Source organism: Candoia aspera, chromosome 2 (genome assembly GCF_035149785.1).
Source record: "Candoia aspera isolate rCanAsp1 chromosome 2, rCanAsp1.hap2, whole genome shotgun sequence".
Taxonomy (NCBI): Eukaryota; Metazoa; Chordata; class Lepidosauria; order Squamata; family Boidae; genus Candoia; species Candoia aspera.
The window spans coordinates 144477808-144503034 of NC_086154.1; the positions used below are offsets into that span (position 1 = coordinate 144477808).

Sequence of the window (25227 nt, forward strand, 5' to 3'; positions counted from 1 at the left end):
GTGAAATCATGGTATTGCTAGCCATGCTTCTTGTGGCCCCCAGGCAGGGCATCAAGGCAAAGTACAATCTGAATCTTTTCCTCTTCCTGTGGTCCAACTCCAGACTATGTTGTCTCTTGTCTCTCCCCCCTCCCCCCCCCGCCTCCTTGGAATGTGCTCCCCCCTTCCTGAGAACCAGCTGCGTTACTGTAGTCCAGTGTTTCTGGCTGGGGAATTCTGGGAGTTGAAATGCACACATCTTAAAGTTGTCCAGGTTGAGAAACACTGCTGTAGTCCATCACACTGAGATAGTTTAGACACAACTCCAGCAGACAAATAAATCTCTTGAAATCAGTTGTACAAGTAGGTGGCATATCTCCATCCACAGCCAGTCCCTCTATTACCCATCTCAATGAGATGCAATCCTGACTAAATTAAAATTTAGTCTAAGTCTGGATATAAACACACACCTACACAACTTTATAATTCATTACTGAGCAAGTAACAGCTAGCAATCCACTCCTATAGGCTCATCCAAAACATGCCTTTCCCCTATCCCATTCCCAGATCAATTCTAAAAAATAAAAACATCAGAAAAGTTTTGTATATGAAGAAATCATTTCAACAGTGTCCTTCCATCCATGGAAAGTTCTCTGAATGAAAGAGGCTCTATGAATGGAATGTGTTGCCTCTGAAGCCCAAATATTTGGCCAACCTCTGGCAATCTTTAGCAGTTATACTTAGGCAAGGATTTGCTGTGGCACCGTGAGTCACAAATGTCCAAGCAGCTTGCCCACATACCCAGATTAACAGAACAGAGAAGTATCCAACCTCAAATGATAGAAGGAAGCCAGTAAACTCAAACTGACCTGTGGTAACTGATATCTGCAGTTATCTAACTCAGTGTGATTATAAGTGATTTTTTCCCCCTGCCAAATGTGATATCCACAGGTCACAGTGAGCTAGTCAATTCTTCCTAATATAAGCTGCAGGCTGCTTGTCTAGCAGATGTGTGGCCACTTGAAAGGACTCGTCTGGATTGAGTCCTGCAGATTTTCTTGTCACTATCAGTATTGTAAAGTAAGACCATCAAAAATGATTTTACCTGTGCTGGGTCATGCCCAGAGCATGTTTTCCACCACTTGCCTTTCTTTTCTTTTCTTTTTCCTTGAAAAAGAAATTGATCTTATATGCTGTGATAAGTGGGCACATCAATGATCTGATGCTGTCAGCCCTTTGAGGTAGAGCAGATCAGGAAACAGCCACCACAAGAACTAATGGAACTCTCCTTTATTGTTGAAGGATATAATAACAGAATCCTGAAAGCCTGACAGAGATACCCTCTCCCCCACTTATGCTAAAAAGAATCAAGGTGGGACAGTCCTGAGTTTTTTCCTCCCCACTTCCTGTCTGTCTAGACTAAGTTGATGTTTACTTAATGATGGTTGAATTCCTACTTCGAAGCCATCTCCATAGTCCTCTACAGGACAGAGTACAGTACTCCGCTGCCAATATTGGGAACCCATGGCCTTCTAAAATTTGATGAACCATAACTACCAGCAGCATGAGATAGCATCATCTCATTTACTTCAGCAACATCTGGAAGAACACAGGTTCTCCACTCTTCATTGTACCATTCCGTACATTTGTCTGGAGAGCTATTATTCCTTGTAAACCCAAGAATTTCTCATTTTTTCCCACCCTTTCTTTAAATTGTCATGTCCTAATTGCTTAGCCTTTCTCTATACAATTTGTGCCTGTGTATGTGGTTTTCATGCTCCTAATTTCATCCTGAAATATCCTTGTTTGGAAATACTTGTTTCTGTGTACTGCTATAAAATATTGATTTCCTTCTGCTGGTTGCTCTGAAATTGTAAGCCACTGTGTGCCTTGTCTCCCCAAGTAAACATTCTGCCCTACTATTGCCAAGCTCATTAGAATAGATGGAGCCTTTCCAACCTACCTATCCTCTGGATTGCTGTTACTATTTGCTAGTAAGACTGCAGATGTAACCTCCATCCCAGACTGAGAGTAAGCAGTACAATCCTGGCAGGAGGTGGTAGAGTGGTAGCCGTTGGACAGATGTTCCTCAGTATCATGCTACCAAGCTGCTAATTAGTTAACACGTAAAAAACATTTAGCAGGACATGAGAGGAGAAGGAGACAGATCCATGACCCTGATATTCAGACAGCAATCTATTTAATAGCACTTCTATTCAAAGAGGTTTCAGTTATCCCATGCTGGCATGTGCACATGCGTGCGCGCACACACAGACACACAGACACACAGACACACACACACAGAGGCCGGTTTCTTCCCTCTCATTACAACAAGTAGATGCATTCCAGAGAAAGACAAAGTGGGTCCTGTTTGAAGGTTAAGTGCCTATGGCAGCCTTCCCTGATTTAATACCTTCCAGAAATGAAGTTATGGTATTGCAGTCCCAACACAACAGGTGGCACCAGGTTGGAGAAGACTGGCCTCAGTGTCTGTCTTAAGGTGTTGTATTAATTATATCATCTCTTAAAAGGCCACATCTACTCTCCAAAAATCCTGGGAAGTGAAGTTGCCTCTTGAGTCCTGGAGAGCACTCCAGAACTTATTGTAAGAAGCATGGCATATTGTCTGGGAGGCAGAGAGCCAAATTATTTTCTAATGGAAAGGATATTCCTCCAAATTCTAGACAGGTCATAGCTAATAATAGTAAAGCAGCACTTCAGCAAACTCTGAACATTATACGCACGCATACACACTTTATGATTAGGTCATATATCAGGAGTGGACAGTTTATGGGCTACACGTGGCCCCAGCAGCAATTTTGTGGTCCCCAGAGCACCCCAGTTAGCAGGACCAAAATGTGAAGGCAAAAATGGCCAGTTTCAGCTGCATTATTTTTCCTGTTTTTCTGTGGTGTTTATGTTGGAATCAAACAAAGGATAAAATTGGTATTTTTCTGTTTAAGCCCAATGTTCCCCCTAACAATAAAAAAAGAGCCAAATTGTTTCTTACTTCACAAAGCCATTACATCACCAGCTATTCTCCATACAGTTCCCCAGAGACTGGAACCAATAAATAAAAGTGGAATTACACCCTCCAGCTCAATATCTGGTTGCACACTCCAGCCTTAAACAATGTTGGAAGGCAATGGAATTTTCATTGTCGGGCCCCATGCTTTAGCAGTTGGTATTTTCATTTACTTCCAACAGTTGGCATGTTTGGTTCCAGCAACAGTAACCATATCAAGGTCAGTTCCCTATCTCTAAATAGCACAATGTTGCATTTTGCGTTGTTTGCCCTGTGAGCCTCATCTGAGTGCCTACAAAGATGGAGTTCAATGGGCATTATTCCCAAGGAAGAAGGCATAGAACTTCACTCTTAAGCTGCAGTTCAGTCCAAGCTTTCCCAGGAGAGTCCTGCTGAACTCAGTGGAATTCACTTCTACATAGAGATCACAGGATTCCACCAATCACATCCTTGTCCTGCTGTTACTCAAATCTTGTAGATCAGTTTGTCTTCTGCCTACTGTGAGTGAGTTGTATATACTCTATCTCTTATTCATATCAATTCATACATTCATAGAAATACTGGACATAAGATATGTGCTATGTAGAGGAACTATACAACCACAGATCTGCCTCTGCCTCTATCTCTGCTTCCATCTCCATCTCCATCTCCATCCATCCACATAGTAACACTGGTGAGAATATGGCCATATACCATGTAAGTAATTTTCCACTGCAAATTCTTCCTAGATACTTATTTGACTTTCCCGACTAACCTATAGCTGTGGATTTTCTGATGGTCTCCCATTTAAGTACTGATTAGCTTTTTCAAGATCAGCCAGAGTTGACTTCTATAAACAAAGGTACTGGACAGGCTTATGTATGTAACTATGGCCTTTCTTCATTACTAAATAATAGAACTACCCACCTATTCTTGAGTCAGCAGCAAGCTGCATCAGCATGAAATGTGTGGTCCCCTTTGCTGATTTCCTACCCTGCGGTTTTTGCCTCTGCTCCCAATCATTACCAGTCACCTGACTTAAAGAGACTTTGCACACCTTGAGGCTGCCCCTGGACAATGCTGGAACAAGGAAGAAAATGCTACTTTAATACTGGTACAGCCAAGGACGACTTACTGTAAGCCTGTCTCACTCATGGGTTGGAATGAGATGAAGGCAACATGGCAGAGAAGCTGTATTGCTAGGCGTGTTGATGCTGTGGTGAGGCACAAACAGGGACGGCCTTAGGGGAGACAAATATTAAAATCTTTTTCTGTACTGAACTATTTTAAGCAAAATGTGGGGAGAGGAAAATTGCATATCCAAAGATGCCTATCACTGCTGGATTGTGGAGGAGAGGGAGGCAGTTATCCCTTGGTGAAGGTCTACAAAACTCTGGCTCTGCACGCTGTGTACATAAAATGAATGCATTAGAGAGAAGCTTTTAAACTAGCTTTTTTCCCCTGCTATGTACAGGGACTTTGTGTCAAAGCTGAGCCATAGGCAGATATCACAGGTACAAAATCCGCCTGCGTAAGAATTCTTCACCGCTTGGGGATGCTCAAGTGGCAGTCTGGGTGGCTTATAAGGGCTTCGGCAGGCCCAAGCAACATGTCCTAGCTCTAGCTCTGACACTCTTTAAATGGAAGAGACCAAGGAGAGCGTGCAGAGATGCTGAACTCCTCCACCCAGAGGTTGAGAGCCTCATCGCTTGAACCTGCTAAAAGTACTTGGGTAGATGGAGCCAACTGATTCTTTGTCTTGCAAGGAATGCTATGAATGAATGATCAAGAGACCAGCTGTAAAGAATGGCAAGGTGAACGACAAGTCTGAATCTCGGGCAAGGGACAGTAACAGGGCAGGCCAGAGGGCCTAAGAATGAATTCTCAGTTTGCAATGCAGCCTGTGGCATATCAAGAGAAAAATCTTGCTCTTGCTCTGCTAGTACTCCATTGCTCCTCAGTTAAGCTTGAGAAGTAAGAAATACATGCAGGCAGAGAGCACACACAGAATGTTTCCAAGAAGACTGTTCTATGGGCTGCAAAGCAGTCGGATTGTCATGAATAGTAACATTGAATTGTATTCTCATTCAAGGTTTTATTTGCAAACCCATTTGCTTTTAATATGCAAGCGTGTGTGTGTGTGTGTGTGTATTGGAGAGCAACCTAGCTATAAAAATCATAATGAAGGCAATTACATTGATAGTTAACATTGTCACCTCATTGGCTTCCCTACTTTTGCTCCTTTTACCATGGCTGCTCCCTCCCCTGCATCAGAAAACTCATGATGTCTGCATGGCCCCTCCTCTTTTTATGGCCTTCATTCTTCTCAGGAAGCACATCCTGCTCTTTCATTTGGAGCCTCTCCTTGCTCTCTCGACAAATATCAGGAAGTTGGACTTTCCTCCCCATCTCTCCTCCAATCTCAATAAAAGTAGTTTCAGCCTTCATGTTGTAATGGTATGTGGGAAAAACCTTGGGAGACTGGGCCAAGAGACACTGCCAAGGGAATTATCAGATAAGAGACAGCATAGCCCACAGCTGGATAGTGGTGGGGCAAGAGGCTCAGAAGGGACCCTCCCTAGTTTCTCAGGTGGTAAAGGAGATGGGGGGAGGATTGCACTTTCGGACTTGCAGAATTGATGTTGGCCTCATGGGGTAAACCAGATAGAAATCGCAACCAGAGAAGCTAATCCTACTTTATTGTAAAGCTACCTTGTCAGAATCTTGCAACTAGGGAGGGTCTCTTCTGAGCCTCTTGCCCCTCTCACTATCTGGCTGCGGCTATGCTGTCTTTTGTCTGACCATTCTCTTGGGCTCCTCAATATCAGAAAAAAGTAGCAGGCAGTAGTATTTCTAAATAGTTGCCACATCCTGCCAGTGTTATAAACAGGATGCCAAATAGCCTATAATGTGGTTTAAGAGCCTCTAGTCCATTACACACACAAAAGAAAGAGGGAATGATTTGTTACTTCTTGGTAAAGACCTGAAAACTATAATGGACTAGTTGGCATTCTTATTTTGAACCTGTGGATGGTGCCTATCTTTGCTTGAGTCTCTTTCACCATCCTGAACAAATGAGGAATATGATTCAGGGTTTTAGACTGTGCTCTTGAGCTACTTGTAAAGAGTGAAGTTAGCTGAGCACCATAATTGTTATTAACTTTGAATTGGGAAGCAAACAATGCTTTATGCATGTTTATGAAGACATCTGTATTCTAGGAGCTTGGTTGTCATAGTAAACAATGTATAATAAACCCATTGATCTCCATTAAGGGATGGAGGAAAGAAAAAAAAAATGTAGCATTTGTGTGTTTGGGTGAGAAGAAAGGCTGGGAGAAGTTTTGTATTAACACAATTTCAAACATGGTGGCAGTAATTGATACCCTGAGGCTACAGAATCAAACTCTGATCCCCCAAATCCTAGTTAGCAGGGGGGACCTACTGTTACAGGTTCTAAACCTTTTCCTTTGTGGCAATAATTCAGCTACAGAAACAACGTAGGAGAAAATTGTCACAGTCTCAAAGACTTTGGGGATAGTTGCAAACATTTTATGTTGCTGGGCTAAGTCAGATTCCCAGCTGTATGTCATTCTTCCTTCAAGGAGCTTAGGACAATATAAATGTGGGTCTCCCGTTATATGCTCATAACAAGCCTGTGGGATAAGTTAAGATGGCTTATGAATCCCAGAAAACCTCATGGCTTAGTAGGGCACAGAAGCCAAGTTACTCCATTTCATGTTAAGATTTGTTTCAGAGGTAGACTTTCATCACAACCAGGTGATGAAGGAGACATTTCTTTTTATATTGCCAGCAGAATGGCTAACCTGCTATCAATATTCCAGACATAGAGTCATTCCATATCTAAACCAATATTTGTCAGTCCCTCCTTGCTATTTTTTTTCCTTTGAAATCTGCCATGCTACCATTATTACATTGGAAGCTTCCACAACACTTCTGCAGATGAAAGAATTTTTGTTGATTCACAACTTGATGCATTGGGAGAGAGGATCAGGGCAATCAGGTATTGGCCAGCTTGGAATCAGCTGCGACAAACAATGATTCATGTTTCTGCAAGTTTAACACTTACATAGACATTGCGGTGCTATGAAAATCAGCATAGATTAGATGTTTTTATCCTGGCTGCAAAACTCCAGATAGCCACCAGATGGCAACTAAGAGTTAAGGTTTTCTGCTAGTGGCCAACCACAGTTTTAAAGCCCAGATATGGTAGCCTGAGCATAGATCTGAGAGGGTAAAGACTGTTAGATGTATTTGGAATTCATTTAAAATACATTGTAAAGGCTTGAGAAATGATGGACTGACAGTCTGGAAAGCCTCATAGAAGTTACATCTTATTGCCATGTTTTCAGCAGATGCTTTGTGTCACTAAACTCCTTCCCATTTGCAGCAGTTTGCTAAATCTCTATTTATAATATCTATCTATTGGGAGTTAGATGCTGCACAATAATGTAATACATGAGTGTGATTGCTTTGAAACAGATGGGCATAAATAAAGTGTGTTTTATTGCACATGAGATTTCTCCCTTGATTTTTCCAGAAAATAATTCTAATTAAACTAGTAGAGCACTATATTCAAGGTTTTTGGAGATGTTACTAAAATATGCTATGTATTTTTTGTTCTTTCTGTAAAATGGGCACGAGGATATTAAATTTATGTAATGACATTTCCTTTCAGGTCTTCTGCTGCTAATTTAAAAGTTCTCATTGCAGCAGCCTTCTCTGTTCCTGCTATTTAGATGTTCGTTTCTTTTTAGAACTTTCAATGTTTTCCAGCTCCTTGATCATTATTAATGATGAATTATCAGTATGTTCGTCTTGTGAATTGATCTTGTTTATGTGCTTGTTTTAACTGGATTATTGCTGTTTATTAGTGTTTCCTGGGTTGGCTTGTGTTTTCACTTGATGTCAGCCATTTCGGAACCTTCTCTATTACAGGGAAATAATGGAGTGCACATAAAGACTTTCAGTACATTGGTTCAAATCAATAACCTTGCTGTAAAACATGAACACTAATTTTCACAATGGTATTTCTTCACCAAAGGGACCTTAGGTAGGACTGTATCCTAAATTTCTCTGTAAGCTTTCATTCTCATATGTGTTTCAAGTCATATATGATACAGTGAGGGTTTCTCATTTTCCCTCTCCCTCTTTCACAACTTTTCTGGAAACTTTGGGAAAGAACGTGAATCAAGCTGACCTTTGCATGAACACAGAACTACTTCTGAAAATTCATAGCAAATGTCATGCTATTATTGTAGGCTTCAAAGGGGAACTCGGATTATAAACAAAGGAATGGTGAAGGGAGCAAATAGTTGATTTATACCAATCACAAGAGTGTCTCCAGTGGTCTGTGCTCTTCATGGCCCAGCTCTCAAGCCTCTTTTACTGGAGATAGTCCTGCATTGTTTTATTGGCTGTCCGGCCCGATTCTGATTTAAAAATGACTGTAAGATGGGAGGGCTGTCCACGCAGTTAGCAGGCAAAGTGCAGTTTGAACAGGTACACACAATACTTGATCGCATCTATTGCATTTCCACTGAGATTGAAATAGTGCTTTCCAAATGTTTTTATATCTACATTAGCACGTGTAAATGTGCTGCAAACCTACATTCTCTTCTCTTTTTTGGCGATGTGTAAATCGTCATTGTACTTATACAGCTAGATAAAGGGGAGGAGAAGCTTAAGGGTGTGTGTGTGTTTGTGTGTGCGCGTGTGAACTTGACTGAAAGCCATTCTATATACCCAAGTTTTAAAAATGCAGTGCACCGTACATACATACCTACAATTTGGGGAAAAAAAGATAGATACTAAATGAAGATTGAACATACCCCATGCTCATGAAATGTTGAGTGATAATTCAAACAAACAAGCAAACAAAAAACCAGGGAGGTGGATAGGGGTTCTGTGAGCAGAATGTCCAACCTGAGCCTGTAAAATAGGCTATAAAAAGCAAAATCACCTAGGAGGATCATGAGGGGAAAAATAGTCTCATTAAGACAATATTCATTAAGCCAACCCAAGATTTACTAAACTTTGCGATGCAAACTTTGGAGGTTCCAAGAACTCTTCAAGCAGTAAAAATGATCTGAACTCATGAAGAATGCTTGGAAAATCCAAAATGTTCATACTATTTTGCATTCCTTGTATTGGGTGAATAGTGTATTTTGGAGGAAGGCATAGTTGGCTGACTGTACTTTCAACTGGCCTACTCCTGCCAGAAGGGGAGGGAATCATGTGTTATTTCATTGCAGGTCCTGCTTATTTTCAATTCACATGGGGTACATGTTCTGCATCTCAAACTCCAGTCTAGTATAGCCAATGCAAATGCCCCAGGTAAAATGGTAGCAAAGTCAAAGATTGAAATGTGATCGTGTAATGCTCTTCTCTTGCTCCCCTTCACTAGATTTCTCTTGTCTTCACTGGCAGGAACTCAAGGACAAAATGACGGAATTGATGCCACTTATTCCTGTATTGGATCAGTACAAGTCTGACACTCGTACCATCTTGCAGCTCAAAGAGGAAGTGAGAAACCTTTCAGGCAGCCTGCTTCAGATCCAGGAAGAGATGGGTGCCTTTGACTATGAGGAACTCCAACAGCGGGTGCTGATTTTGGAAGCTCGTTTGCATGCTTGCATGCAGAAGTTAGGTAGGACATTCCAAGGTTTCTTTTGGTGGGCTGAGCCACCCACTGCAATACAGTGTGTATTCAAGACTTTGGAGGGAATTCATTACAACTGAAAGAAAGTCCAGTTCTCCTCCACAGTTCAAGTGGACATAGATCATTGATGGTAAATGGCAGCCCATTTGCCTCATGCAGCTCTTGGTTGCAAGGAATATAGTCAAGAGTTGCAGGTGGCTTCATCCACTTTCCTACCCACCAAGCATAATCAACTGGCCTGAAGTTCTAGTTTCAAACAGGCCTGCCACTTTTTCCTCCCATCAGCTGATCATGGATCCCAGCTCTGAGGAGTCTTATTTTACTGCCTCCAGGCTGGGAGTTAAAAACAGTCCAGCACTAGAGCTCGATGCTTTAAGCATGATCTAAGAAACTGACATTTTGATTGTAAAACAACACAAAGAAAAAAAAACAGATTCCAGCAACAAATGCAGATTATCCCAGGGGATTTGAGAATTTTATATGTTCAGGATGATTCAGGATATTGGCCAGATTTTCAACTGTGCTAAACATATTCTCCCCTGGAGATAAAACACAAAAAAAAGCAGAACAGAACTTGGAATTGGGTTAGTAGGATTTGAAGAGGCGGCTGTTCTTTCACGACTGAAATTTTTGAAAATGCATCCCATCGCTTACAAGCTAATTATCTTGTTCATGGATTAACCAGGGATCTCCAAACTGAGAGGAGGTGGTATTTTCTCACTTTGCCTGTGGCAGAGTTGAGGTAGGAAGCCCATGTGCTAGTATTGTTATAACTGTCAGTGTGCATGATGTTTGGCTAGATTAAATAAAACAGCAGCTTACTATAAGCTCTAAAGACTTTAACACCAAAAAACAAAAAAGGAATAAGCGAAAAGGAGGGAAGATTAAGAAAAGACACTGGGGCTCTTGTTCCTGTTTTGCCCACAAGAAGTTTTTGCCTGCCAGTGGGGGTGATCGATGGTTGCCACTTACCTCTGTGAATATCTGTGCCGACACCATAATCACAACAAGGATATTTTTCAAATGCATTCTACATGATATATCTGGGCAACATCCATGTAACTGAGTTGCTATTAATAAAAATTTGCAGAACCTGCTTGTGCAAATTTATCTGCTGTTGGGCAAAAACTTTTTGGATGTAAAATTGTATCACTAGTGGGAGGCAAAGAAGGAACAAAAGCCAACAAGGAAGTGGAGTTTTGGCCGGTGTAATTTCTCCCAGCCTAAATTTCACCAAATTTCAGCCTGAAAGCAAGCCAAATAACAGAAGGCAGTACAAGCAGAGAATGAAGGGATGCCTAGCAGTGAAGAAGGCAGGGAAGGCAGGAGCTCAGGGTAAGCACTGTGCTGCCGTTATCAGCCTTCATACCAGCAGAGGTAGCCACCCAGAGCAGTAGCTCAGTGCTAGAGCACATAGTTTATGGGCAAGATGTTGCAGGCTCAGATCCCAAGTACAGCTGGAAATACTCCTGTATTTCCAGCCTGATGCCCTCCCAATGGGCTACGGTACAACTCCCATCATTCCCAGCCCAAAAGGCCAGTGGTTAAGGATTGCAGGAGATGAAGTCCAAAGTAACTGGGGGAGACTGAGCCAGGGGAAATGGATGCAAATAATAACGAGCTAACTGAACTGATATTCTAATTCACCGTAAGGCAGCTTCCTGCATTCTAGTTGCCTGAGACAGGAAGCTGCTGTTCTTGCTTCCTTTTAAGATGGTTTCTTAAGGTGTCAGCCTTCCCAGGTGGACAAGACAGGAAACACAACCAGATGAGCTAATTCTACTTTATTGTAAGGCTGCCTTAACAGAACCTTACAAGTCTGAAAGTACAAATCCCTCGCCATTTCCTTTATAGACTGAGAAGTTAGGGATGGTCTCTTCTAGGCTTCTTTCTCTGCCCATTATGCAGCTGCGGGCTATGCCCTCTCTTATCTGATCATCCCCTATGCCCCATCTCTCAAGGTCTTTCTCACATACCGTTACATGAAGCCTGAAGGCTCATAGATAGGAAGCTGTTCATATCTCCACATGTATGTTTTTAAAAGCAAAGGAGCCATGCTTCTTCCCTGGTTATACCCAATTCAGCACAGCTTTTCCTTGTAATCTGCTCCCTGTTTGCCTTATCCCTTAAAAACAAGAGGGGAATCAAAAAAACAAGCAGAATTTGTAACTGACCATTGAACTTACATCTGATATTTCATGAAGCAGGAACTCTCCAAGCATGCTGAATCTCAAAAACTGGACAGCTGAACTTCCGCTGAATATTTATATATACCCCCTGTGGTTCCCTTCAGCCCATGTAACTGGGCATGTGGACCACGGCCAAAGAAACAAAATGTACCAAAATTTACAGAGATGCAATAGGCCAAAGTGAGGCAGCAGTGATTGAGAAGTAGGGGTGGCAACAAGGTGGGGAGGGACCTCTAAGCTAGGCAAAGTTGCAGTGGAGAATCTGCCTCGCTTTCCACAATTGAACAAATATCCAACCTGCCAATCTGGTTAGCTTCTAGATATGGAATAAGGAGAGAGCATTGCTTTCTCCACTGACAGCAACATGTACTGGAAAGCATTTGGTGGGACTCTGAGTCGCTTGGCAAGATGGGCGGTGAAGAAATGTGAGAAATAAATAAATAAATAAATATCCTGCAGTTTGTTCATAGATGGAAAGCTTTTCTGAATTTAGTCAAAAGATCAAGACTTGTAGCTCACCCAGCTCACTGAAGCCTTTTGGAGAAATTGCTGACATACTCCTCATGATGAGCAATGGGATAAAAAGTAAAACAAAGAAGACATTCAAATATATTCCCAAGCACAGATTTGTTTTAAGAATAACCAAAGATAAAAATATAATTAAAGGAAGCCTAATGTAGGGAATGTGGCAGCCTTGGTTGCTTCTCTTGATGCCCACCAAGTTCTCTGCCTTACCTCATGTTTATGGGAAGCTGACATACTTTAGAGCAAAGACAGCAGCCGGTATCAACTTGAATTTCAATAATTCCTCTGAACCCAGTCTTGGTTCCTTCAGGCATTTTTTGAAAAATAAAAATGATGAGTGGCTGCAGCCCAGCTCAGAAATATGCTGACCTGCCCAGAAAAGAAGGCCAGCTGGAATCAAAACAAATATCCTGACTTTAGAAGATATGGCAAGAAGCAACATAAGAAGTTGGCTTTCTGGTAAATTTGGGGACTGGTCATGCACTCCGTGACAATCCTTCAGGGTGAGCATCCGTAGCATGCTCTCAAAATGTCACCACTCAAAAACCTTTGCCTACTCATAGTTTTACCATGAGTGAGGACCCATCTGCTTCCAAAGTTTAAGAATCCTTGCTTTCCTAGAGCCATCAGATTGCATCCTTAGATGGCAGCAAGGAGATCTTGGTTGCCCTGCAGTAGTTACACAGTTTTTTTGCAGCCTAGATCTGGTAGCCCTCTGTTTGCCTAATTAAGAAAGATCATTTTATGGCCCACCAATTCTATCTATGGGGCATCCATCTTTGTATAATATCTTAAAATGTTGCATTATAGAGTCTGTTCAATCATGGACCAATATACAACTTCCACCTAGGAAAGTACTACAACTGAGTGAAAGTAGGGTTATATGTACACATAAATGCTCAGATCTTGGAAAGGTAACATGCCACAGACAAAAGTAAGCTAAAATCTTCACTTTTCTACTAAGAATCCTTCACATCCAAATCTGTGGTTTTTGATTGCAAATTGAAATGATACATTCCAGCAGTGTCCACAGGGAAATCAAAATCTGAAAGAAGGCAGGCATAGCATTGCAATCCAAGTCCTACCCCTTTTGTACATATGTCAACATCAGGAAGGCTGAACCATGTGTATATTTAACTATCATGTCAGATTTGATAAAATTCTATGATTAGACATAGAATAAGGATGTACAACTTCCATCAGTTTGAGGGTACCACAAGCGTTTGTGTGGCATTTGAAGGCTTGCAATGAACAGGGCTGGAGCCCATTTTGGGAGGGGACTCAGATATTTGAAGGACTGAAATGGTGCCTTGAGCAACTGTGAAACTGAAGGCACTCCATTATCGCCATAAACCCCTCCCAACGTTCCAGTGCAAAAAGATCTCATGTTTTTGGCCTCATCCATTCTGGGAAGCTTCTGAGGACCAGAAAGGGGATGCTGCTTGGCTATATTCACCCCCCAGCCTCCATTTTTGCACTGTGATCTAGAACAACCTGCCGTCCCTGGGGTGTGCCTCGGAGGCAGCTCGGGAGTTCATGGCTACCATGGCAGCCATGGGCCTGTCTCAGATTATTCGGGACCCAACTCGAGACAGTGGTCTCACCCCAGACTTGGTTTTCTTGTTGGAGAAGTGGCAACGTGATCTGAGGGGAGAGTTACAGCTGTCCCCATTGTCAGACCACACCCTGGTGGCTCTGAGGTTCTCCTATGCTGCCCCCCTCCGCAGGGAGGCTGGACCCATTCAATTGGTCTGCCCCTGGCAACTGATGGACCCAGTAGGGTTTCAGAGGGAGCTGGGGGTTATATTCAGAGTATCTGCTGCACGGTCCAGCCGAGGCCCTGGCTGCTGCTTGGAATAGAGAGGCGGCTGGGGCCTTGGACAGGACCGCGCCTGTGCGACCTGTCTTACCCCACCAAACCCGAAACTCCCCATGGTTCACAGAGGAGCTGAGGGTTCTGAAGAGGATTAAGAGATGTCTAGAGCACCGCTGGAGGAAGTCAAAGACCGAATCTGACTGAACACTAGTTAGAGCCGCTATTAAGGCCTACCTGGTGGCGATAAGAGCGGCGAAGCGCCAATACTTCTCCCCCCTTATCGCATCCACAGAATGCCGCCTGATGGCCCTGTTTAAAATCACTTGATCCCTTTTGGGGACGGTGGGACAGGTGACCCCCCATGTGGAGGAGTTTTCAGAGCATCTGCAGGATAAAATTGCTCGGATCCGCTCTACGCTAGATTCCAAGCGTGAGGGATGGTCCATGGAGATACCAAGGGAGCGGACTTACCTAGTTATCTGGGAACAGTTTGATCCTGTTGGACCTGAGGAAGTGGACAGGATCCTCTGGACAGTAAATGCCACCACGTGCCAGCTAGACCCATGTCGCTCCTGGATGGTGAAAGCTGCTCGGGAGGTGACATGTGGATGGGTCCAGGCAATGGTTAATACATACTTGAGGGAGGGGTTGTTTCCATCTGTCTTTAAGGAGGCGTTGGTACAGCCCCTCCTTAAGAAACATCACTGGACCCTACTATATTGGACAATTTTCATCCAGTCTCCCACCTCCCCTTTTTGGGGAAAGTGGTTGAGAAAGTGGTGGCATTACAACTCCAGAGGGTTCTGGATGAAACGGATTATCTAGACCCCTTTCAGTCAGGCTTCAGGGCTGGATATGGGATGGAAACAGCATTGGTCACACTTATGAATGACGTCTGGAGGGAGTGGGATGGTGGCAGTGCATCCATCCTTGCTCTTCTTGATCTCTCAGCAGCTTTCGATACCATCGACCATGGCACCCTTTTGGGGCGGCTCAGGGAGTTGGGGGTGGGCGGTGTGGTCTTGCGCTGGTTCACCTCCTTCCTCCAGGGCTGGTCCCAGTCAGTGGTGATAGGGGGGGAGAGATCCAACCCTCGACCCCTCCATTGTGGGGTGCCACAGGGTTCGGTTCTCTCTCCTCTCCTATTCAACATCTACATGAAACCGCTGGGTGAGATCATCCGTCACCATGGGATGAGATATCATCAGTATGCTGATGATACTGAACTGTATATCTCCATCCCAGGTGAAGTAAGTGATGCTGTGACTGCCCTCTCCAGGTGCCTGGAGGCTGTGGGGGCCTGGATGGGGAACAACAGGCTTCAGCTGAACCCTGGTAAGATGGAGTGGCTGTGGGTTAAGGGCTCTTCCATATCCGGGACTTTGTCATCTTTGGTTCTGGATGGGGTTGCACTGCCCCAGACAGACCCGGTGCATAACTTGGGGGTCCTCTTGGACTCACGGCTCCTGCTTGAAGAGCAGGTGGCAGCCGTGGCCAGGAGGGCCTTTGCACAGCTTTGTGTTGTGAGCCAGTTACACCCCTTCCTGGATTGGGAGGCCCTTTGAATGGTCACTCATGCCCTTGTTATCTCCCATATTGACTACTGCAATGCGCTCTATATGGGGCTACCCTTGAAGAGTATCCAGAAGCTTCAGCTGGTCCAAAATGCAGCTGTGCGGGCTATTTGTGGTGCCCCCAGAAGGGTGCATATAATACCTTTGCTACACAAGCTGCACTGGGTGCCAGTTTGCTTCTGGGTCCAATTCAAGGTGTTGGTTATCACCTTTAAAGCCCTACATGGCATGGGGCCAGGCTACCTGAGGGACCGCCTCTTCCCCATTACATCAACCTGCCCCACTCGATCTTGCAGCGAGGGCATGCTGAGGACCCCATCGGTAAGAGAATTCCATCTGGCGGGGTCCAGGAGGTGGGCCTTCTCTGCAGTAGCGCCCACCCTTTGGAACATCTTGCCCCCGGAAGTGAGGCTTGCCCCATCGCTCCTGGCCTTTCAGAGGAACTTGAAGACCTGGCTCTGCCAGCAGGCCTGGGGCGGGGAGGAGAGGAGTCATGCCTGGGGTTGGCTAGTGCCTTGAAGCACCCATTCCACGTGAAGACTGAATGAGATATAGCCATCTGGACTTTATATTTTTATTTATATTATTAATAATATGTAATTTTATATTGTATTTTATATATTTATTGTTTTACTGAGGATTTTGTTGTAAACCGCCCAGAGTCCCTCCAGTGGGAGGAGATGGGCGGTGACAAATTTGATAGATAAATAAATAAAATAAATAAATAAACAATGTGGTGTGGGCAGTGTTTGATGGGGCATTTATAAAGGACAAAGACATTTGTGTACTCAGAAATCCAAATGGAACCCAAGGAGGTATCTGAAATAAATTCTTGCTTCGTTGGCTGAAACACCGTTAAGTTTTTCTTCCCTTTTTCAGGCAGCTGTCATAAGTTCTCCTGGGCTCTTGAGCTCCATTTGGTTTTCTGCACTGCTGATGCCTTGTGAATAATAATCTGGGCATCATGTGCACCTTCTGGCTGGGCTGAGCAAAAATAAAATGCCAAGTTGTGTAATGGTTGCCTATCCCAACAAACTCAGTCTCACCAGCGGTTACTGAATAAAACTGATTTATTGAAAGAATAGTACGCATATACGAAGAAAGCTGAGAATAAGCAAAAGCGCACCAAATACAAAACTAAAAACCCTCGCCTCTAACCCGATCCCGCCCCTCGCCCCAGCATCGCAACCACCCCCTCCCAAGTGTTGGTAAACGTCACACCTCGGCCTGGGAAAGCAACCTTGAATACATGTCATAACCCAAACACACATTCCTTCAGAGCAGCACAGAGATAACAGCCTGGCAAGGGTGAAATTCCCCTCCCCGCGGATGATAGACACGGATCAGAAACACGACATGCGAAACGTTACGATGTATGTAAACCATTGGAACGATGAACATGACAAGTTGTGTGTACATCATTGGCATTTCCTGATCAGAGGGGCAGTTCAGAAGTCTCACTCTTTATCTAGCTTAACATTTGACCCATATATACTGCATTACTTCGAAACTGTTGAAAGTGGGTGGAGGAGAATCCATGGGGTGAAGAGATTAATACGTGATCCAGATGTATGCTGATCCAACATGGCAATAATGTATCTGAGAGTTGGTGCTGGACAGAATCATATCATGCACATGTCACATGGACTGTGTGAATTAGTTCTCAGTTAGCAAATGCACATACACTTCATTGAATAACCACAGAACCTCAGTTGCTGCCCAGAAGTGAAGACACAGAAAATAGTACAAGGCAAGTCCTTTGTTGAATAGTTTAAAAGTATTCCCCCAGGTTTATTTTAAAGCTCTGCAAATTTGAAATCAGCAAACACACTCATTTCAAGTAGGATTATGCAGTGCTTTCAATTTAATTCCCCAAAGATACTTCAGAGTGTATGGGAGACCAAACTTAGCACCTATTTACAACTCTTTAAAGCAGCCACATCTTTTTCCCAGGATCATGCAACTGCTCTCCACAGCTTCCATGTGATCTGGGGAAAAATGCCTTTGATTTAAAGAGTTGAGCTGCAAAGCACTTTTTGGGAACTCTGTCCCAAATGAAGAAAGTGGAAACGTTTACAAAATGCTGCAATCTGAAATTGATCAAACATGCAGTCAAGATGCTCTTTCATTATTGGCGACGGGAACGCAAAAGTTGGAAATAAAGAAGGATCAGAGTTGGAAAATATGGCCTTGGTGACAGAAACGATGCTGGAGATCATATGATAGAATTCTGTAAGACCAATGATTTATTTATTTGCAACACTTTTTTCCAGCAACACAATCAATGACTATATACATGGACCTTGTCAGATGGATTACACAGAAATCAAATTGATTACGCTTGTGGAGGGAGACGATGGAGAAGCTCAATACTATCAGTTAAAACAAAGCCAGGAGCTGACTGTGGGACAGATCATCAATTGCTCATGTGCAAGTTCAAGCTGAAGCTGAGGGAAATTAAAGTCCAAGAGTGCCTAAGTATGATCTAGAAAACATCCCACCTGAATTTAGAGATCACCTCAAAAATAGATTTGATGCACTAAACACTGATGACCGAAGACCCGAAGAGTTGTGGGAAGACATTAAGAACATAATATGCGAAGAAAGTGAAAGATCATTAAAAAGGCAGGAAAGAAAGAAAAGATCCAAATGGATGTCAGATGAGACTGGAACTTGCTTTTAAATGCCGAGTAGCTAAAGCTAATGGAAAAAAAGAATGAAGTAAGAGAGCTAAATTTCAAAGGGCAGCTTGAAAAGATAAGGAAAAACATTATGATGAAATATGCAAAGTCCTAGAGTTAGAAAATCAAAGAGGAAGAACACAATCAGCATTTCTCAAGCTGAAAGAGCTGAAGAGAAAATTCAGGCCCCGAACTGCTATCCTTAAAGATTCTATGGGCAATACATTAAATGACGCGGGTAGTATTAAGAGAAGATGGAAGGAATATACAGAATCACTGTATATAAAAGAGTCGATGTTCAGCTACTTAAGGAGGTAGAATCTGATCAGGAACCATCGGTACTGAAGGAAGAAGTTCCAGGCTGCACTGAAGGCATTGGTGAAAAACAAGGCTCCAGGAATTGATGGATTACCAGTTGAGATAATTCAACGATCAGATGCAGCAGTGGAAGCACTTACTCTTCTACGTCAAGAAGTTTGGAAGACAATGACCTGGCCAACTGACTGGAAGAGTATTCATACAAATGATTAGGCACAGATTAATTTTTAAACTGGACCTAACCATGTGACAATTCATTGCCTGCATATTTTCCTGTGATAGGCAATATTATGGATTGTGTCACTGTGGTTTTCTTATTATTTGGCCCCACAGTAAAATAAAAGTCCACTGTTTTTCTGATTTTAAAGAGGACACAGAGCTTCTAGGGCTAGCTGGATTAAAAAGCAAAGTCTACCTTCAAGACCACAGAGGGCCTTTCTCTGCTTGCATCTACCCACAGGACAACCCTGCCCTGGTAGCATCTTTTTAAGTTTTCATTTTGTTCCCAACTCATGAATGAGACAGGTTTAAGTTATCCTTAACTTGTACCAATATTAAGGCAGCATTTTTCCCATTCTGGCACTGTCCAAGGGCAGCCTCAAGGTGTGTGAAAAGTTTTTGGCTTTGTCACCCATGACCTTGGAGGGAAGTCAAGTGAGTGTCAGTGACTTGAAAGAAAGGCAACAGGATAGGTACCAGCAATGGAGATGGCATATTTCATGCTAGTATATTTTTCCATTGACTCAAGGATGGGTGGTTAGCAGTGAAGAAAGATTTAACTCAAAGGTTGAGAAAGTTTTCTCCTTCTCAGTATCTCGTCCTTCTCTATTTTGCACTTCAGGTTGTGGAAAACTCACTGGAGTAAGCAATCCCATTACTATCCGAGCATCTGGATCCAGATTTGGCTCTTGGATGACAGACACCATGGCTCCGAGTTCTGACAGCCGGGTGAGTACATGAGAATTAGAATTCCCCAGTGCTGTCTTCACCTCGCATTTAGGTAGTCTCAAAGTTGGGTTACTTCTGGGGAATCAGGAGCTGAACTAAATGGTTTCTTGCTTGCTGCCAGCCAAAAGCTAACATCCTCTAACTTGGAAGGTTCAGTTCTTTCAAATCCAACATAAATGGAATAAACTAGACCAACAACCACCAAATCCTCCCACTTACTTGATTGAATAAGTGAAGCAGGACATAATAAGCACAAATATGCTCCTCAGCAGTGGAAAGTGTAAGCTGTAGACAACACCTGCTGCTTAGCATGAAGTTCTCTCTCTCAGTTGCAAAGGAGAGCATGAATGCAAAGGAGAGACAAACAGCAAGAATTAAATATTGGAAGGCCATCTCTGGGGGAACTGGGAATGGAGTCCAAGGGAAAGAAGGAGCACTGTCAGGGTGTCCTCACTCCTTTTCTTGCCAGAAGGGAAGCCCATGATTAGCAGACCATATCTCCTTCCTTCCATTTCTCCCAGGAATTGCTTGTCCAGCTTTGGCCCAAGCTGAAAGGGAAGGAAGTCCGACATCCTTCATCCGAAGCACTGAAGCATGAATTTATTCCTCCCACACCCCATCTTTTTGTCCTCATTGCAGAGTCATGTGCTGAGACATGTGCTTATGACAATGCTGAGTTTCAGCACTGTAGATTATACCATAATTTTCCCTTCCTCCTCCCTCCAATTATTATGGCAGTGGGCTTGGATTGTCGCCCTGCATATCTCTGGAAGAGGAAACAAATACCCAGGGGGGAATTTAGTTTGGAGTGAGGTTTGTGTTGTGAGAAGGGGGTACTTTTCTACCTCCCTGCCTAGAGGCAAAGAGCTACCTCCATTATCAGGTTCATAAAAGAGGGTTTGGGATCACATCTGCATCTCTCTATTCTCTTTTTCATGGCTTTAGATATATAAATACGTTGCACCCCATCACTTTGCTAGGAGCATCACTCAGAAGTGGGTGAGGCTTCAGAGGTGATAAAGGAAAGGAAGCTTTTGCTGTTGGGTGATGGGGTAGAGAAGGACAAGGGGAACTGGAGGATGCAGAAAGCACTGCTGAGGGCACCACCCTTGGAAATCCTCCATTCAAAGGGGCAAAAGCATTGGAAGAAGCCACTAGGATGCCACCTAAAAATATTTCTGAATCTTGGCCATGAGGTTGAAATATACTCTGGATCATGGTTCTGACAATATGCCAGGAAAGATTGGAATAGCAATCTTGGCTCTAAACAGCTTTCTTACCATTTTGGATGGTTCTCCTACTAACCTGAACACTTCTTATTCCCATTCATGTGTGTGTGTGTGTGTGCATACGCACGTGCGCGCATGCATATGTATGTACACAGAAAGAGAAAAATAGAGAAGGGTTTTTTTCCAGTGGGAGTACACAATTCCTGTGGTCAGCATCTTTCACAGTGTAATTTATATTGGTTTTGCAGTTTGCCTTAATTGATGTTCTGTGAGAAACCTCAAGCTTTGAAAGTGGCCACTCTGGTCCCTGGAAAGTTCAAAACCCTCATTGTAGGCAAAATTTGGAGATGGGATAGCAGAAAAATAAATGGGTTGGAAAGTTGTCTTTGTAATAACGAGCCTCAGTATAGGAGAGAGGCGCCTTGTTTTCAAGTATTGCCCATCAGGAGCTGATCTGATGCTTAACAGTTTTGTAATGAGAATTCTATAAAAGAGGGGCCTAATGCTGGTGGGGAGAAACCTGGGGGAGAGATAGAGGGCAGGATGGAGAGATGTGGGTGGGGGGGCTAGAAATAAGTTGAGCAATGAGGGAAATGAAAAGAGGGATGGGCAAAGTCATCTTCAAGTGATGGGTTCAGACTGCTAGGCTGCATCTTCCCATCAGGCTGAAAGACAGAGAGAGGGAAGGAGAGAAAGGGGGCACAGAAAGTGAGAGGATGGTCCCATTGACTTACAGATGCAGACCCCGATAAATTACACTCAAGGAGATGCAGCCCTCTGAACCCACACAAAAAGGCTTTCTTATCTCTATAGCGTAAAAAGGGGGCAAGCAAGCTTTTGACAGCCAGGGACCTGTTGCTTCATTAATTAATCTGGGTGAAGACTATGGAAATTTGATGCAAGGTAGATGGGGATGCCTCAGGCAACTGAGCAAGGTGGAAGTTTTCTGATTTTTCTTTCTGGAAGGATTTGGGATTTTATTTATTTATTTAATTTATTTATCAAATTTGTCACCACCCATCTCCTCCCACCAGAGGGATTTTTTGCTCTTCCCCCTGCACCCATAGTGTTAAGCCTATCTGGGTCACACAACACAGACATTTCCCCAAAATGGCTGGGATCCAACATTCCATGACAGAGTGATGCAAAAGAACTGCATTCATATCTGCTAGTTCTGTAAGTGTATCTTATGTACCTTACCTTATGTAAGGTCATGGAGCAGTGATCCTGAGCAGCTGTCTGGTAACCTTGGTCCATCCTGCTCTGCAACATCTGCACCACTAGCCATGATTTTCTAGGGCTTCTGAAGAGCCAGGGATGAGCTAGCCTAATTCTGGGGATTTTTCCATGCAACAGAGCTTTCCCCTATAATGGATGATGGAAGCAAATGGTACCAGGAGGAAGTAATGCACAGAACCCCAGAATTAGAATCTGGAGAGTGTGTTGGCCTACATTAGCCAGGCAATGATGAAGTTGAGAATCATCATCATCATCATCATCTAGGAGTTTCCATGGGAGAAGCCACAAGCTGGCTGGGTGACCTTGGGCCAGTCACTCTCTCTCAGCCCAACTCACTTCACAGGGTTGTTCTTGTGGGGAAAATAGGAGGAGGAAGGAGTATTAGGTATGTTTGCCACCTTCAGTTATTTATAAAAATAATAAAGGTGGGATAAAAATTAAACAAACAAGTAAATAAATAAACCCACTTGCTACTTTCCATATAGCCCCAGATAGCTCTGCTCATTTTTTCCTACCATCCAACTGACAGTCGGTTGTGTGTAGCAGGGATCAAATAATATTACTATCTTACTAGTAGGGATCAAATAATATTACTAATCTGGAAGTAGCCAGATTAAAGACTCTCCCCTGGCCTCACCCCAGCCTCACCCACTCATGTGGCTCCAAAGAGCTCCACTGAGGTCAAGATAGTTCTGCCACCCCATTCTGAAAGGAAGAGCCTCCTTAGGGAAGAGATAGAGGCGACTTCAGTGGAAGTGGGAAGGTATCAGGGCAAGACCTCACCTTGCAGCCCTGTGCCGTTTCCCAGTTTCTAGTGTACGACCTATAGGCTGAATTTGGTGCGTGCATATCAATGTGCAACTTTCATTGCAGCATTTCTTGACCTTGTTAGGAGTTCAATGTGTTGTGTTATTTTATCTATTCCTTAACTGCCATAATCTTTCCAAGGTGGTTTATCGCATAAAAGCAATGCTGTTCAGTGCCAAATATATTCATAAAACCACATTAATATACATAGCAATTTTAACTGAACCAATTATAGCAAAATACAATCTTGAAATGCTCCTCAGCCAAAAAGAAATCAATAAAAAGCCAGACAATAGAAGGTTTTTGGCTTTTGTTTTTGTTTTTATAAAACCTCTTAAGAGCAGCCTTAGCTTGGGCCAGGCTTATAACTCTTGGGAGAGAACTCTCAAAGCCATGACTGAGATGGGCCTGGATTGAATAAATGGTGTAAATATAGATGTCACCAAATTTAAGGGGCTCCCACAGACAGTCCCTTTGGGGTCTTACCCTCCCTCCTGGTTAATCTTTCCCCTGGTTATTTCTTTTTCTTTAATGTGGTAGAGTCAGTGAAACTCTACTCCAAGCCCCATTTTGCTGGTGCTTTGTAAGTATTTTACTTTGGTCAGTAAAGGATTTTTTTCTCCTTTTTTCCTGACTGCAACAGATTTCAGCTTGATTCTGACACTTTTCTGGCATGGTGATATAGTTATGAAGGTGTTGTGCTGCAACTGGGGAAACCCAGGTTCAAATCCACGCTCAGCCATGGAAGCTCACTGGATGACTTTGGGCTAGTCACTCTCCCTCAGCCCACTCACAAGGTTGCCTTCATGGGAATAAAGTGGAGGGAGATCCCAATGGAAGCCACAATCTCTTGGAGGAATGGCGGGATATAAATCAAACATAACAGGCCTTCCCCAGGAAAACAGTGTTGGGTGGTTGGAGATTTCTATTTCAGAATCGAAGTTAGGGGTTTTTTTTTTTGTTAGTATTGCATAATGGAAAGCATGTTTGACTTGTAATGGATTCAACTCTGCTGATGCATGACATTTGCTGGAACAGGAAGAAAGGTTAACAAGTTGCAGATTCTCTGGAGTACGCACATCATTTTAAGACATGATTCATTTTAAGCATGGTTTACTGAGTAAGTTACGGTTGGCCGTGGTCACATACTGTGCCAAGCCATAAACTACAGTGGCTGGATTCACATCATATCACAGTAAGTCAAAACCAAACTCACCACATTGCGTAGAAATACGGTTAACACATATTTGGAGCTTAGGAAAGATCAGATGGGAAGTAGGAGAGAAGGCAGTGTTGTTTCCCCATAGCACCGCACATTGGTCCAGAGATTGTCACCACCTGATCTACATGAAACTCTCTGTTCTGTAGACAACATTCCTCAGACCTCATGCTGTGTCTGAAGTATGTCAAACAACTAGGGGATCTAGATGGAGCATGATCCCACTATAAGATACTGAGCTTGAGCCCTTTGGAAATTGATTACTTCCAGTCTTCTGATTACAAGGTGTCAGTACTAGCTGATCTACATCTTCCAAAGAGGCTTGTTGCAAGCTCATCCAAGAGTCTCTGAAGGAGAATTATCATGTAAAAAGATTCTGATGACTGCAGCAGCTGACTTCTGAAAATCTGTTCCAGTCTCCTCTTACTACTAGATTGCACCCCTTCTCTTAGTGGATTAGGGTAGTAATTATCCACTTCTGCTACAGTCCAAAATGAACTTTGACTGGGTCAGGAAGATCTGGGGGGGTGGGGCGCCTTCATGTCAGTGTTGACTCCTGGCGACTGCCTGAACAAGTCCCTGCAGTTTCTTGGCAAGATTTTCAGAGGTGGTTTGCCCTGCCTCCTTCCTAGGGTTGAGAGAGTGACTGGCTCCGGGACACCCAGTTGGCTTTGTGCCTAAGGCAGAACTAGAACTCACGGTCTCCTGGCTTCTAGCCTGATGCCTTAACCAGTACACCAAAGTGGCTCTATCAGGAAGAATAGGCTATGAAAAAACTGAAATACATTTCAAAGGGGCTCCCTGCTTGTTCCTGTTGCAATGTATGGAATCCATAGCTGTTACAGTACATTTACTTAGGGGGTTCTCATTATGTAGAGCAAGATAGGGAACTGTGGGCCCCCTGATGCTGGTAAGCCACAACTATGAGCATCTCTTGCCATTGACCAGGCTGGCTGTGGCTGCTGTCATTCATTATTATCCTGAGAGTTGGATTCTCCACCTCTGATATGGGGACTTATT

At 43.4% G+C, this 25227-nt stretch overlaps 1 protein-coding gene across 1 annotated transcript in view; it reads left to right on the forward strand.

Annotated features, from left to right (window-relative positions):
* The window catches only part of OLFM2 (olfactomedin 2), a 173114-nt gene that overhangs the window by 138371 nt on the left and 9516 nt on the right, over positions 1-25227 (forward strand). Inside the window, exons 4-5 of the mRNA XM_063293986.1 lie at positions 9431-9650; positions 19607-19713. Coding sequence (XP_063150056.1) covers positions 9431-9650; positions 19607-19713 — 327 coding nt within the window. The remainder of the gene's footprint in view (positions 1-9430; positions 9651-19606; positions 19714-25227) is intronic.